This window comes from Rhinoraja longicauda, chromosome 25, assembly GCF_053455715.1.
Source record: "Rhinoraja longicauda isolate Sanriku21f chromosome 25, sRhiLon1.1, whole genome shotgun sequence".
Taxonomy (NCBI): domain Eukaryota; kingdom Metazoa; phylum Chordata; class Chondrichthyes; order Rajiformes; family Arhynchobatidae; genus Rhinoraja; species Rhinoraja longicauda.
In genome coordinates, this window is record NC_135977.1 from 14,277,605 (window position 1) to 14,294,674 (window position 17,070).

The 17,070-nt window shown below is 42.1% G+C and overlaps 1 protein-coding gene across 3 annotated transcripts in view; it reads left to right on the forward strand.

Annotated features, from left to right (window-relative positions):
* patz1 (POZ/BTB and AT hook containing zinc finger 1) overlaps positions 1-17,070 on the forward strand; it is a 50,564-nt gene that overhangs the window by 12,544 nt on the left and 20,950 nt on the right. For all 3 annotated transcript variants that reach the window (XM_078421320.1, XM_078421319.1, XM_078421321.1), the window contains exons 2-3: positions 10,884-10,947; positions 11,384-11,555. In XM_078421320.1, coding sequence (XP_078277446.1) covers positions 10,884-10,947; positions 11,384-11,555 — 236 coding nt within the window. The remainder of the gene's footprint in view (positions 1-10,883; positions 10,948-11,383; positions 11,556-17,070) is intronic.

Sequence of the window (17,070 nt, forward strand, 5' to 3'; positions counted from 1 at the left end):
GTAACTCAGCAGGTCAGGCAGCATCTCGGGAGAGAAGGAATGGGTGACGTTTCGGGTCGAGACCCTTCTTCAGACTGATGTCAGGGGGGCGGGACAAAGGAAGGATATAGGTGGAGACAGGAAGATAGAGGGAGATCTGGGAAGGAGGAGGGGAAGGGAGGGACAGAGGAGCTATCTAAAGTTGGAGAAGTCGACATTCATACCACCGGGCTGCAAACTGCCCAGGCGAAATATGAGGTGCTGTTCCTCCAATTTCCGGTGAGCCTCACTATGGCACTGGAGGAGGCCCATGACAGAAAGGTCAGACTGGGAATGGGAGGGGGAAGTTAAAGTGCTCGGCCACCGGGAGATCATTGATATCCATTCAGCTATCTCTCCTTGGATCCCATGTACAATCTTTACTGTACCATCTCTTTGTCTACTCATTTGTGTACATCATTCTATTTCTATCCTGCATAATGCATGGTTCTTGAGTAATTTCAAGATTGCTACCTTTCTGAGATCATCATCGCTAGTGCCTTTTAATTTAAATGTAGGTCATCGTCTTCCTTTCATCCTATGTAATTGATACCAATAAACACTGACCTCTGGCTGTATCTAACGTTTTGTAGCTGGTGGCTCCAGGAAGAAAACATACCATCTTAGAATCATATGGAAATGTCTAACTCCCTACCTGCTCATTGAACCCCATATGTTTTCTCCTTTCCGTTCCCACCTGGCAGAGTTAGCTCTGGTGCTTTGGTCTTAATTCTAGCTCTACTCCCCCGAGGAATCTTTATTTAGAGTTGAATGCCTGTATGATGCACTTAGGGAACTCCCACACTACAATTAGGCCTTCTAATTTAAAGGGCCATTACCTCTCTGCTTGTAAATCATGAGTTGTAGGGTGACTATCCCCTGGATTATACCATCCACCTAACGACTGAAGTGTCATGATGCCAAGAAGTTGGTCAATGCCCAAAATACAGATTTTTGGCTCACCCAGTTGGTGACACCTTGTTCAAGACACAAGAAGAATCCTGATTATCTCGGTGACAGAGGATCTGTACTCATCCAGATTGATGACCACTGCTAGTTATGAGAATAATATCCAAAAGTCCAACAAATCCTTCAGGTTCACATCCAGTATTTAACTGCTGGCACATATTAAAACCACGTCAGGATCAAGGACTAAGGGCAACAAAATCCCAGAATGTATTCAGGGTAGGGGCCAGTGATAATTATCAAGAATTGTTCAGTAGCACTATGACTGAACTAGTTGAATCCCAACTATTATTCCATGGTTAATATGTATAATTGGTCAACTTTAATCCTAATTGTATTTAGTGACTTGAATGTAAATCCCCCAGCTGCCTGGGGAGATTCAAATTCATGTTTCGGAAGCAATGGTCCAGAATGCAGACTGCAGGACCAGTGAATATACCATCCTTTGCCTGGCTAAGTTTTTAACACTACACATATTTTAAACACAATTGGAAGATCTTGTCAGGACAAACATATCCTCCTCCCCATGTCATTCCACCCTTCCCCTCATTTACTTAGCCCGCCCAAATCTTCCTGAAGCCTCTATGTACCCAGCTCACAACCCCCACTGCAGTAACAATTTGACTTAAACTGTGGTAAAATGGCCTTTCGGCTGTGAAATTCAAAGCCATTTGCCTTGGGCTGAATGAAATCGAACAGAATCATCTCCCTCAAGGCTGGATGTCAGAACACAAGTTAAATCTTACGTTTTGTTAGTGTGTTTCCTTTCTATAACCTGCTCCATTACAGCTACACAACTAATTAACAGGGGCTTTACACTCGAGTCTTGGGTTCAGCCATTTTAATTCAGGATCTCCTTGGCTACTGCCTCATGGGTAATATATCCCCGGTACTGCGCCACAGAGCGCGCTATTCCCATAACAACCCCCTTTATTTACAAAACATATGTACAGGAACTCTACATGTATAGCCATAAATTAAATTCTTCCATGGCATCTTATTTCACTGAGTCCAACATGTCTCCAACAGTCCATTTTCCAACATGCCTTTGACAATCCATTTCCGTGGTAGCTTCCAAATTTTCCTCCCTTGGATCTGCGACAGTTCAGTGCTCGGAATTATCTAAACTTTGAACACATGTCTGGTTCCTCATTCACTTTCCTCTTTTTATTTATCAATTTGTTTCTTTATTTATGTAGTTTTAAAATGGCCATTACCACTACTTCTACATAAACTATACATATCAAACTATAACCGAAAATATAACATTAACTTTTGAAACATAACCTAATAGCCGTTATATCTATACTCAACTCCATGTACTGGCCCTATCCTTATTTGGGCACATAATCATGCAGATAGCGTGGTTTTCGAACGCATCTACCAGATCTTGTTGTCAGGGTTTGATGCTCCCTGGGGACCGGTGGTCGGCTCATAGGTCGATTTTCTCGCTCCGGTTCAGACGACGTCACCAGGTCATCCAGGTCAACATCAACACGATGAAATGGCTCGTTGGTCTTCCTCAGATGGCGCCGATTCCGACGATAGATGACGCCATCCTCGGTTCTGACTTCATAAGATCGGGGTTGCGCAACACGGCCTACAACCACAGCCTTCCTCCAGGACTGATGTCGATCATCGGTCGGCTTCACTCGAACTGGGTCGGCAGCTTTCAGGGGAATCAGATCTTGAGATCCTCTGTTGTAGTAGTCTGCTTGCCTGTCTCTAGCTGCTCTCAACTCATCTCCTACTTTTTTCTGAATTTCAGGTTTGAGCAGCCTCAGAGTAGTCGGTGGAATGGTCTGTTCATCAATCTTTGAACTGGACAGCTACTCATGCCAGGTGTTGGTGTGTTGCGAAAAGCTAGTATGCTCAGGTAAGGGTCAGCCCCGGCAGCCTTAGCCTTCCTCAGCAATGACTTCGCAACTGTCACACTGCTCTCTGCCTTTCCATTACTCTGTGGATAATAGGGTGATGCGCTCATATGCTCAAACTGCCACTTCTTGGTAAATCGCTTGAACTCCTCAGCTGTGAACTGTGGCCCATTATCTGTGATGAGCTGATCTGGTATTCCATATCTTGCGAACTGGCCTTTGATTTTATGGATGACATTCATTGCCAGTGTTTTCTCTAGATAGTCTAATTCCCAATATCCTGAGAAATAGTCCACAGTGACCAAATAGTTCCTTCCATCCAAGTGGAACAAATCTGCACCCACCTTCGCCCATGGTCTCTGGAATTTCATGGGAATGTAGTGTTTCTTTTGGTTGCTCTTTCCCTTGAGCTTGACATGTCTCACATTTCTGTACGAAGTCCTTGATTTCTGCACTCATTCCGGGCCAGTGCAGACATTCTCTTGCCCTTCTTAGACAGCCATTCACACCAATGTGGGAATCATGTACTCGTGTGAGCATGTCGCGTCTCCTGGCTTTAGGGATGATTACTCTCTCTCTCTCGACCAAACACCACTGCCAGCAATTCTTTTTCTATTTGTGCATATCTGGTCTCCGCATCCTATGCCCTGCTGGCATAGGCAACTGGATGGCCCTCCTGCATCAGCGCCGCACCAAGTCCAGTTTCTGAAGCATCGGCCTGTACTGTCAGCTCCTTGGATGGATCGTAGTATCTGAGTACTGGCGCGGCAGTTACTAGCTTCTTTATGTCCATCACCGCCCTGTCATGCGCCTGTGCCCACCACCAAACTACATCCTTCTGTGACAGCTTGCGTAGCGGTTCACATAGATCGCTTAATCCAGGAAGGAATTTGCTCAAGTAGTTAACAAACCCAATAAATCGCTGAACTCCTTGGACATCCTTTGGGTTAGGCATCTGTGGCACTGCTTCTGCCTTCCCTGGATCTGGTTTCAGTCCTGCCGCAGAGACTCTATGCCCTATGAAAGTGACTTCCTTCACCTTCAGCTTTGCCTTCTCTATGTTCAGCTTCAGGTGACGGTCACGACATCTCTCCATCACAGCTTTAACCTTCCTGTCATGGTCCCTTATTGCTTCCTCTGCCGTTTTTCCTTTCCCAAACACTAGGATGTCGTCAGCAACAGACCTCACTCCTTCCAGGCCGTCCAGCACTTGGTTCTGTCGTCGCTGGAACTCCTCGGGCCGTGGACAGACCAAACGGCATGCGTCTCCACCTATATCTACCATATGGTGTGTTAAATGTCGTAAGCTGAGAACTCTCATCATCCAGTTCCACATGCCAAAACCCATTCTTGGCATCAAACGTGCAAAGACCTTGGCATCATTCAGGTCATTGAGGACATCTTCGATCATCGTCATTGGGTAATGATTTCTTTTAAGCCCCCTGTTCAGATCCCTCGGGTCTAAACACACTCTCAACTTCCCATGGGCTTTTCTACACACACAAGGCTGAATACCCATGGTTTGTTGGTCTCTACTGGGGCAATTATTTCCACTTCTGTTAGTCTGCCTAACTCCTCTTTCAGCTTACTCCGTAAGGCTACAGGGACTCTTCGTGGTGGATGGATCACCGGCGTTATGCTGTCAGCTACCAGCAGATGGTACTTGCCCTCAAATTTACCTGTCCCTTCAAACACATCAGCATACTTTCCTTGCTCAGAGGGATTTCACTGCCATTCAGGGTCATTATGTTCTCTTTACACACTGGGATGCTGGGATGCCCTGCTTCCCAGGATTGGAATGCAGTCTTCCTCCAGGACTACAAACTCTACTTTGTATTTCCTTCCATTCTTTGGGTTCACCAGTCTCACCTTGCTTTTCCCAAGAGGCACCACTGTCGTATTGTTGTACATGGACAATACTTGCTTGGTTTCATCCACATCCTTTGCATACATCTTGGGAATGATGTTACATGTGGCTCCACTGTCCACCTGGAATTTTACTTCCTTCCCTTTCAGCATCATGGTTGAAAAGATTTTCTTTGGGAATTGAGTCTCCTCAACCCTGTGCACCCTTTCTGCTTTTACTGCTTCTGGTTGCAGTTCCATTGTGTGAATTTCATCATCCTCTTGACTGTCATCATCCTCATCACTGGAACTCTCCACTTCCACCACTGCATGCACAGGTTTTTTCCCTTTCTTTTCTTTCTTCTGCTGCCCCTGCTTTTCCGTGCATTGTAAGGCGAAATGATCTTTCTGATGGCATTTGAAACACTCCCTGCCATATGCCGGACATTTCTCCCTCTTTCTCTCATGTTTGTATCCACAGTATTTGCACTGTATGGTTGGCTGGTATCGTTTCCCCTCGTGTCTCACTACACAGACATCTTGTCACTGGTCCCTTAACAGGACATCAACTCTGGCCTTGGTCAGCACCGAAGCCTGGCATGCCTTCACACACTTTTCTAAGTCAAGTTAGGTTTCTCGGAGAAGTCTTTCCCGCAGCATGTCATCCTTTATGCCGCATATTATTCTATCACGTATCAGTGAATCCTTCAACTCTCTGAAACCACAAGAGCTTCAGTTCTATTAAAAACAAATCAAAAGTCTCCCCTCTCTCTTGGCTCCTCATAAAGAATCTATATCTGTCAATGGTCTTTGGCAGAGCTCTCTCCCTTGCGGTCCAACTAGGTACATGAGCAGTTTCCTCATTGTCTTGTCATCCTTCCCTTTCCTGCTCAAATCAATATAGAGCTCAAACTCCTCCCTCCATTGTCTCCACTCCATTGGCAGGTCCCTTGCCTCAAAATTGAGTTGCCTAGGGGGCTTTAGCTGATCCATGTTCCTGATAAATCCGCCCCTCTATCGATGGAAACAATGTAGGCCGCACAGTCGCCTCGGTAGTAATTACTCACAAACGTCGTCCGCTGTCGTCCTCTCGACTAATCCTGAAACAGGCCCCGGTCTGACACCATGTTTTGTTAGTGTGTTTCCTTTCTGTAACCTGCTCCATTACAGCTACACAACTAATTAACAGAGGCTTTACACTTGAGTCTTGGGTTCAGCCATTTTAATTCAGGATCTCCTTGGCTACTGCCTCATGGGTAATATATCCCCGGTACTGCACCACAGAGTGTGCTATTCCCATAACACCACACAGCAGGGTGGTTTTTCAATTAAATAAATGGGAGATTTGGAATGTTTTTATGACGTGAACAAAAATGTCCATTATCAAATGCTCGCTTAATCCATATTCCTACGTAACCAAGTGCCTTTCCAAAAATCTCTTAAATGCTACTATTGTATCTGCCTCCACTAACCTGCCATCAGCGTATTTCAGGCACCCACCACTCAATGTGTAAAAAAAAAATCTTGCCCCACTCATCTTTAAACTTTGTCTCTTTCGCCTTAAATGTATGCTTTCTTGCATTTGATATTTCCACCCTGGGGAAAAAAGTTCTCTCTGAGTACCCTATCTCAAGTCAAGTCACCCTATCTATGCCTAATATTGCATACATCGATCAGGTCTCCCCCTCAACCTTCAGCATTAAGAGAAAACAATCCATATCTGTCCAACCTCTCTTTGTAGCTAATACCCTCTAATCCAGGCATCATTCTGGTAAATCTCCTCTGCACCCTTTCCAAACTCTCCACATCTTTCCTGCATTGAGACGGCTAGAACTGTACGCAATACGCCAAAGATGGCCTAACCGAAGTCCTATCAAGCTGCATCATGACTTCCTAGACTCTTATATTCGATGCCTGGTCCAATGAAGGCATGCACACCATGTACCCTCGTTATTACTATCCACGTGGTGTTACTTTCAGTGTGTTATGGACTTGGACCCCAAGATCCCTCGGTACATTAATGCTGTTAAGGATCTTGCCATTAATTGTATATTTCCCCCTTACATTCACTGCCAACGTACAACACTTGCTCAGATTGATGGAGTAGCAGGCAGAATGCTAGTAAAGAGAGGTGAGGGGAAGGGATGGAGCAGAAATTGGTGGGTTTCGGTGAGGAGGGGCAAGTGGCAGCAGGGTGGAGATGGTAACAAAGGCTAGAGGTGAAATGAGACTAAAAGGTGCAGATGTGGAAACATAAGGAAGGAAGTGGAGTGATCTAAAACTGGAGGGAGGGCTGCTTGTTGGAGCCGAATGGCTGTGGGTGGAAACTTCTCCCCTGTGCGGAAGTTATGCCCCACTTCTCTCCCCTTTCCTCGACTTGGATATGTTCTCCAACATATTGTATTGCCATTTGCTGCTAATCCATTTAATTGGGTTCCGAGGTGTGTTGTGTTATCGTTTGTTGAAACCTTCAAAGACATTGCTGACCTTTTGATTCTACTGGTTTTCAGCAGCTGTAACCAGGACCAGGTGTCGGTTGGCAATTTCACCTTGAGAAAAATCTCCACATTTTATCTTTTTGATAGTTTGATAAGAAGTTGGCTGGACTGTCCATTCAACTTCATTTTTTATTCTTTATTTAGTCTAGAGAAGGAATCAAATCTGTTTTTCATGATGGCCAATTTGCATGTTAGTCCACACTGTCATTAACAGTAATCGTTATTTTTTTTTCTCCTTTTTCCATCTCTGCTTATTTTGTTTAACCCAAGTGTACATGATAGTTGCTATTACCTGTTGTAATTCCAGGTATATTGTCCTCTTTGTTCTTAAGATTTATGTCCTTTATTTTAATCCATTGGTTGCTTGCAACTTGTCACTTCAGTTGTTGCCATTACCAACAATTGTTATGTTTTAAAAATTTAGTATCCACTAATCACTGCTAAAGTACCCTCAACTTATCTCTTGTACTTCTTCACAAACCTGTTCTGTTTATTAGATTTTGATTTCCCAAGATGCATTCAGTGAACTTTGAATATTTCTTTACTGCAACCAAATTCTGTTTTCTTATGATAAACATTAAGACACTTGCAATGAAAGCAGAAAATGGTGGAAACATTGATTATCTCAGACAGCATATCTGGAAAGAGAAATAGAATGAACATTTTAAGGTCTGAGACTCATCAGAACTGGCTAGGAGGGAAAACAAATTACAGGTGCTCTCCAGATTAAGAACAATCAATTTAAGTGCAGTCCATACATGCAAGCAAGCATTTGGGAGACGGGTGGGATGGATTTGCTGGCTGCTGTGGGACTGCAGGAATCTTCTGCCTTGTAAGAACACAGTCCATGACAATGTCTGAGTGGTTAAGTTAAACTGCCTTGCTTTTGGTTGGCCTATGTTTTTACTTAAAAATATTTTGTGGGTGGCTGCATTTCTGATTTCCAAACAGTTTGGGTTGCAAACGGTTCTCATGTTGCCAATGAGGTGGGTGGGGGAAGGAATGGTAATGACACACTGGTCAACCTGAGGAGCACCTTCAGCAACAGACTGGTTCCACCAAGATGCAACACAGAACGCCACTGGAGATCCTTTTTCCCTGTGGCTATCAAACTATACAACTCCTCCCCCTTATCATATCATATATCATATCATATATATACAGCCGGAAACAGGCCTTTTCAGCCCTCCAAGTCCGTGCCGCCCAGTGATCCCTGTACATTAACACTATCCTACACCCACTAGGGACAATTTTTACATTTACCCAGCCAATTAACCTACATACCTGTACGTCTTTGGAGTGTGGGAGGAAACCTTCTGTCATTGGGTAGACTGACTCCCCTCCCAATCTTTGCACATGCCGAATCCTGGACTTTCCACTCGTCACTTTAACTTTAATTTCTTGTTCCATGTACCTTGTTGTGTTTTATGACTGTTGGCAGACCAATTTCCCTCCGGGGATAAATAAAGTGCAATTGAATCGTTAAGATAAAGTAGTATCTCTGTTAGAGTTAGCCCAAATGGATTAATGTGGCAGTTAGAGTCAGATTATGCTTCTTTGTCAATGTAATATGTTGCTGATAGTAGGGCTGAGTAACATGCACAGCAGGTCAGGCTGAACAAATCTGAGCCAAAATCACAAATGGGTGACTGACAGAAATGGCCAGTTCATGTTCAGACAGAGCAAATTTCATAAGGTTGGAGAATTTGATATTAGAAGGCTGCAACTTGCCCAGACAAAGGATGTGATGTTGTTCCTCAAGTTTACATTAGGCCTCATTGTAACAGTGCAGGAGGCCACAGACAGATAGGTCAGAGTGGGAATAGGATGAGAATTAAAGTGGCAGGTTACGAGAAGCTCAATAATGCAGTGATCACCCAATTTGCATTTAGTTTCTCCAGTGCAGAGGTGACCACAATGGATGTTGCCTCCCTTGTGGTAGGGTCAAGCATGTTACTCAATGGTTTCAGAACATCATGAAAGGAGAGGTTGAATAGCCTCATGATCATGGATTGAGGTCCTACGAAATTCAGGGAATCTAGAAAAGCCGTGAAGGAAAGTCGAGAAAAATATTACAAAACATTGTTAAAATTACCAAGTTAAAACTGGTGTATCTCTATGCTTGTAGTATTTGCAACAAGATAAATCAATGGCACAAATTAAACAACGCAGGTGTGATCTAGTTGTCATTACAGAAACGTGGCTGCAGAGTGTCCAAAGCTGGGAACTAAATATTGTTGGGTATTCAATATAGAGGAAGTACGGTATAACACTGTTAATAAGGGAGATCAGAGTAGCGGTGAAAAAATGATGATGGCTGGATAGAATAAATTTGGGTTGAGTTAAGAAATTAGCAAAAGGCAGAAAACATTGGTTGGAGTTATTGATAGGCCACTAAATAGTTGTAATACTGGGCCTGAGCACAATTCATGAAATTAGAATTGCCACAGGGATAATAGTGTACTGATGCAAGATTTAGCATGCATTAGATTTGGACTATTCAAATTTACAGTAATAAGGTGGAAGGTGAATTTGTGAAAATGCATACGATGCTTTTGTCCGTTTGTGTATTAACTGCCATCTGCAGTTCTTTGTTTCAACTACATACAATGATAATCCCTTCTTCAGCTATAGCAGATGATCCGCAAAAACGGACACCATTCCCCTCCCCCAATGGTCCGTTTTAACAAGAGTTTATTGTACGCATTTTTGCTATCAATACTGAGAGTTTAAAAAACCCAATTTGGATAAAGTCCTAGAAATCAAAGGTCGGAACGTCCCTTCAAAAGACTGATGAAGAGAAGGGAAAAATTGTGTCTAGGTGCTGATAGATGCTGACTTTCAAATCAAGTCAACTTTATTGCCATATGCACATGTACCTTCAACTAATAGCGGCAGTCAAAAAGGTATGGTTTCGATGAGTATTTCTAGTTGTTTTACCAAGATTTCCAACAATCATTATTTTTTGCTGATGTTTGAGTGAAAGACAATTGGGATATAGATATTCTAAAGAATTAGAAGGCAGTATATAATTTTTTAATAATTAAATTTAGTTTATTCTGCTAAAGATTTGCATATGTTGAGGGCAATGTAGCTTGGATGGTGGCCATTAGGGGAAAACATTTTGAAGGGATGAATTGAAAAATTTGAACCAGTGTCATCCCTTCAAAGTATTTTGACATTAATTTATTGACTGATGGTGTTGTCAATGGAGTATTTTATGGATTAAAAATATTTTCCCCTTATTCTCCTGTTGGATTATATTGAATTCACCATTCACACCAAGGTATCATCGAGGGTGTTGTAAAGACTTCTCAAACAGAACTGTTCAAATCAAACAAAACGCCAAGGGAAGCAAGTGCTTGGTGTTTGTCACCTTGATTTAATGTGTATTACAATTCCTTAATTATCATTGAGTTAAATCTTGGAATTCCCCACGCAGTAACAATGACAACATTTGAAGAGTTTCACCATACTGGCTGCAGCAGTTCAAGGAAGTGTCTCACTACTAGCTTCTTATGCAACTAGGAATAAATACCAGTCTTATCAGTGGTGTTCACATTCCAAACAATGATAACATTTCTAAACAAAAACTTGACATTCGGCAGCAGAGTTGCCTATTTTATGAGGCTGCATGTGATCTTACAGTTCCGTATCCACCTGATGCCAATTTTTTTTCCAGACCTGATCACTTGAATGGCCACATCAAACAAGTGCACACTGCAGAGAGGCCCTTTAAATGTCAGGTGAGTTAGTGCTTCAACATTTTGCAAAGTCCAAAAAATGGTAATTTAAGGTTTTTCTCTCCAAGCATATTTTGTCCGTATAGCAATGTACCTTGCAGCTTGATTTGATTATGGAGATCTCTGAAGAAAGCCATATCCATCTTCATCCAATAACCTCACATTCATATTTTTCTATGGGAGAAACCGAAAAGAAACTTGGCGCAGAAACACAAAGAAATAATAATGTCCTTAACTCAGGTATAACTGTTTTCTCAGCTTAGCATAATGCTGGTGCCACTTTCATTTCCTGGATCAGTCCATGTTGGTAGAGAATTTACAAACGGAATGAAAGGAAATTCTCATGCCTGCATAATCTTTAAATGTTGATTTGAAATTAAACTGTTGGTGGTGTTTGAATTGTTTGAACATTTTCCTTGTTATTGATGTATTTTTCCAGACTTGTGAAGCTTCCTTTGCTACCAAAGACCGTCTGCGCTCTCACTTGACATGTCATGAGGAGAAAGTTCCCTGTCTGGTGTGCGGGAAATACTTGCGTGCGGCTTACATGACCGATCATATCAAAAAGCACAATGAAGGGCCAAATAACATCTGCAACATCTGTAATAAAGGTAACTTTGTAACGAAAGTTAAAAGCGAACAAATTATTAATTTAAAAAATGGAAGTACAAATGGGTGTGCTAATTTCTTCAATTGAAGGTTATTGCTGTCGAGATGCAAATAATCTTGATCGGAGATATCTGATTAGTTTGAGAATTTTTGCACGTTAACAACTTAAAGATAGTACAAACACATGAATTTACAATATGATAGAAATGGTGAATGATTTTTTAAAAATATTATATTTTTGTGCTTGAAAGGTCATTGTTAACATTCATGTAAATAGATGGTGTTCCATTATCCAAAATTGTTTCAGAAATGTGTGTTATGTTTCAAATTGTCACATATGCAACATATTTGTCACATTTAAACACAAATGGTCAGTTATGTATTTAGAGTTTAATGGATGATTGACTGGAAGAGTGGAAACTCACTGAAAAGTGCAACCTCCAGTCAATAATTGATAATTGTAAGGGGAAACTGATGGGATATATGTTCTGAAATTATATGTGGCTGTGGCATTAAAATGCTTAATATATTTTGATTGGATTTTGCATACACAAGGGAAAAAATTGTATATTCACTGATGTAATTATTGCAGGATTGCCCTGGTAGTTTTTTTTCCAATCTCCAGGTGCCATAGATCTTTCTCCCTAATGACCCCACCTCACCCATTTCATGAGCTTTTCCCCTATTTCTTCTGGACTCTGGCTCTGCTTAGTCAAAGGATGTGTATCTGTGGATTTTTTTTGCCACAGGAGGCCAAGTCAGTGGATATTTTTAAGGCAGAGATAGATAGATTCTTGATTTGTACAGTTGTCAGAGGTTGTGGGGAGAAGGCAGGAGAATGGGGTTAGGAGGGAGAGATAGATCAGCCACATTGAATGGCAGAGTAGACTTGATGGGTCAAATGGCCTAATTCTACTCCTATCACCTATGACCTTATGCTGATAAACACTTGACACATGTTCACTGTGTATGAGCACATTCAGTTGATTTTGGAAACTATTGTCAGGCAATGCCAATGAACTTTGCCCTAGCATGATGTTCACCATGCCTGCAAATTTCTAATAAGCTTTAACAGATGTGGTCAGGAGTAGGAAACCTTGTTTTCTTTTGTAGTCGATCTTTAACTTGATCATATTTAAATCGGTTATCATGCTCTTATTATTTCTCTGGATGTAATCTTTCAGATTATTACTTTCAGACGGATTGGGACACGAACAATTATTTCCTGGAGAAGGGTTAGGAAAGTCTTTGCTTTATTTATTTATACATGGTATTTATTGTGCAAAGTGGTACTTCTTGCCTTGAGATGCATAAGTGAGTCAGATGGGTTTTTATGGTAATCCGATAGCTTCAGTTACTTTATCAGCAACTAGCTTTAAATTGAGGTTTATTTAATTATTTGTTTAAATTCCCCAGTTGCCGTGATCAAATTGAGCTTGTGTCTGGTCAATGGTCAAGAAGTCTACTCCAGGAAACCAATCACAATGCCATGTTGAGAGTATATAATTCTGTCCTTTCAATGCTTTAGTCATTGTCATTAGTCTACTTGCTTTAGTTGTGATAGCAACTTGTTCCTAAATTAAGACCTAATCTTAATTCTTCTTTGCAAAGGTTTAAGAAGCAACAACCAAGTCCAGATTATTTTTGGATAGCGATTATGGAGTGGATGTACATGAGCCGGCTCTGCGATGACATTGCTGTACAAATGTTGTAACTAATCTAAATCTATCTCCTAAAATATAGAGAAAATTGGTGCTTGTTTGATGACTGAAGTTTAATTTGTTTAAATCTCCAGTATCTATTCAGTCAGAAAATAATTTTAGCTTTATAGCATGTGGAATGATAACAATGATTTGTTTAAATCTGGTTTTGCCCCTGGTTTTGGTTGTTCTCAGTTTGTGCATTGAAGACAAGATGTTTCTGTTTTGCTTGTTGTGGACAATTCTGAATGTTTTATCTACAGTTTTCTGGTATCATAAGTATAGGTAATTGATTAAGGGTGCAATAGAAGGCATTGTTAAATAAAATTAGAGTACATGTGATTGGAAGTAAGATACTGGCATGGGTTGATTTTGTTAATGGATAGAAAAGAGTAGGGGTTAATAAAAAGTCGTTTTTAGGTTGGCAGGTGGTAATGAGAGATGAGTGCATGTGCCCTGGCTGTTTGTGGTCTCTTTCAATGATTTTGACCAGGGAACAGAGCATGGTGTATAATATCTAAATTTGCTAGGACGGCAGCCTAAATTATGAAGAGAATGTAGAAATATTTCAAGATAATATAGAAAGTCTAAGTGGATGGACAAAGACGTTGGATGGGAAAATGTGAAATTGTCCACTTTGGTAAAAAAATACAAGAGTGGAGTATTTTCTAAATGACGAGGGGTTGAAAAGTGTTGTTGGTCAAAGAGATCTAGTTGTTCTTGTATATGAATCACTAAATGTACCAACAACGGTTGCAGGAGAGATGATCTTGCTGAAACATGTAAAATACTTGTTTTTAGTTTTTGAGATACAGCGTGGAAACAGACCTTTCGGCCCACTGCGCCTGCACCAACCAGCAATCACCCGCACGCGTGTCCTATTCCACACAATATTTACAGAAGCCGATTAACCTACAAACCGTCTTTGGAATGTAGGAAGAAACCGGAGCACCCGGAGAAAACCCACACGGTGAAGAAAGAATGTGCAAACTCCGTACAGACAGTACCTGGAGTCAGGATGGAACCCGGGTCTCTGACGCTGTAATGGAAGAACATGGTGTGGAAAGTAGACGTCTAGCCTACTCAGTCTCTCCTCGTGTGATAGTCATGCTCTCCCAAGAATCTTCTTATGTACCTTCACTACAGTTCCTAAGCAAATAAATCCTTTAGCTAAGGAGGCCTGAGTTTTTCACAGTGCTCCAGTTGCCTTAATTGAAAGGTGGATATACAAGAGCCTGCAGATGCTGGACTTTGGAGCAAAAAACAAAGTGCAAGAGAATCTCAAAAGCCCTGCCAGCATCTGTAGAGGGAAATGGACCCTCGTTTTTGGTCATAACTCTTCATCTGGATTGAAAGAGTAGAAAGGAGATAGCCTTTATAAAGAGGTAGTATGGAGAGGTGGCGCATTAGCTGGCAAACAATAGGTGCATTCAGATGTCGAGGGGTTGATTAGCAGATAGAGTAAGGAAGGAGTGGTGGAGATATCAACAGAAGCTGGGAGGGGATGTGGAGACGACAAAGGTTTGAAGATTATGGAATCTGATAAGAACCAAATAAGGGAAAGATGGTGGGCCAATGGGAACAGTCGGAAAAGGTATAAAGGTCATGGTGGGAGGATTTTGTATGATTGGCAGGTGGAGGAAGAGAACAAAACTTGGTTGGCTTGGTCGGAAAAAGGTGCGTGTGAGTGTGCATGTGTGTGCATGTGGGTGTGTGAGAGGACCTGGTTAGGTCCGATGGGGAGAAAAAGAGGACGAGGGGATAAGGATGACCTGAAATATTCAAGCTGTTGGGTTGTAGACTACCCAGGTGGAATATAAGGCACTGTTTCTCTAGTTTGTGTTTGGCCTAACTACGGCAGAGGGAAAGACAGAAGACAGAAATGTCAGTGTGGCAATGGGAAGAGGAATTCAAATGGTTTGCAATGGGGAGCTCCAAGAGACATGGTGGATAGGGCGCAAGTGCTTGGCAAAGCGGTCACCTACTTTATACTTGCTCTCAGGGTTTGGTTAAAATTGTGGCTTGCATGCCATCATGTATGAGACCTAAGATTGAGATGATTTTCTGAGGACATGCAAATTTGAGAAAGATGTAGTTCGTCCCACATATGCACATCCAACATATTGACAGCCCGCACAAACAGATGAGTGTTTGGGAGACTAGCAGGGTGGATGGGGATGGATTTGACAGCTGCTGCGGGGCCATAGACACCTTGTGCTAGGTGGGAATGGGTCATTTTTACATGCCTTTACTCCCTACCCTAACCCCAAGCTTCAACAATCGACGGCTGAGTTGAGCAAGCAGAGCTGAGAGGGCTGAGTAGTCTCACTCGCTCACTCCAGCTGGCAGCTGCTCTTCCCACGCCTCCTGGCTCCCCCACCATAACGGTTTCCCTTATCCTCTCCCACTCTCTGTGTTTGTTTATTTCCAACACAATTCACATTGTGATTCAGAGAATAACAGAGAAGACAGTTGAGGAAGACAACTCCATGCCATTTGGATTTATTCACTTCTTGAAGATGTCACAATTATGGCATTTGTGTAGTAATCAATCTACAGCAGTGCAAATATCCAAACCAGTTAACTAAGCGGGTGGTTGTGTCACAACCCACAATCTTTTGTTATGGTTGTATAGTTACTATTGAACAGGAGGTCTGTAACAAATGAAGTAACGGGGTTAGTAAATTTATGCATGACACTAAAATTGGTGGTGCAGTAGGTTGTGAAGACGATTATTGAAGATGACGATGGGATCTTGATCAAGTGGGTCGATGGGGCAACGAGTGACAAGAGTTTAATTCCGACAAATACATGGCATTGCATTTGGTAAGACATTCCAGAGCAGGACTTACATAGTAAATATTATGGACCTAGGGAGTGTTTAAGGATGCAGGTACATAGTTCCATGAATGTGGTGACACAGCTAGACAGGTTGAAGTGGAAAGCATTTGGCATGCTTGCCTTCATCGGTCAGGGTATTGAGTATAGATTTTGGGGCATCATATTGCATCTCTGCAAAGCATTGGTAAAGTCACATTTGGAGTATTGAATACCGTTCTGGTTGCCTTGCTACAGGAAGGATGGCAATAAACTGGAAAGGGTGAAATAAAAAATGACAGGGATGTTACTGGGTCTGGAGGGTTTGAGTAATACAGGCAGGATAGGCTGGGAGTTTTTTTCCATGAGTATTGGAGGCTATAGGATAATCTTATAAAGTTAGAAAAATCATGAGGGGCATAACTAAGATAAATGGCCGCAGTCTTTTCTCCAGGATAGGAGAGTCGAAAACTAGAGGACATGGGTTAAGGTGGGAGAGGAAAGATTTAAAAGGGACCCGAAGGTCCATATATGGAATGAACTGCCAGAGGATGTGGTAGAGGTGGGTACAATTATGGCATTTAAAAGACACTTTGACAGGTGCATGGATAGGAAAGGTTTAGAGAGGTAACAGCCAGGTGCAAACAAGTGCGATTGGCTCAGTTAGGCAACTTAGTCAGCATGGACAGGCTAGGCAGAATGCCAGTTTCCATGCTATATAGCTTGGACTATTATAATTGTATTCGGACCTGAGTTTTAAACAATTTTATAGCATTTTTTCTTCACTGTTGGTCAGAGTACCGTGATTAAAATTGGGGAGGGGGGGAGAACAAAGGCCAATGGGAACCCAGCGTAGGGGAAAGCTGTGGGGGGGGTGGAGAACAAAAGGAGGAGCCGGCGTGCTTTGTAACTCTGTCAGTGCCGTAGGTGGCTGCTATTTGTATACATTGGGTATCGAACAAAGAATTTCACTGTGCCTAGTCACGTGACAATAAAGTAT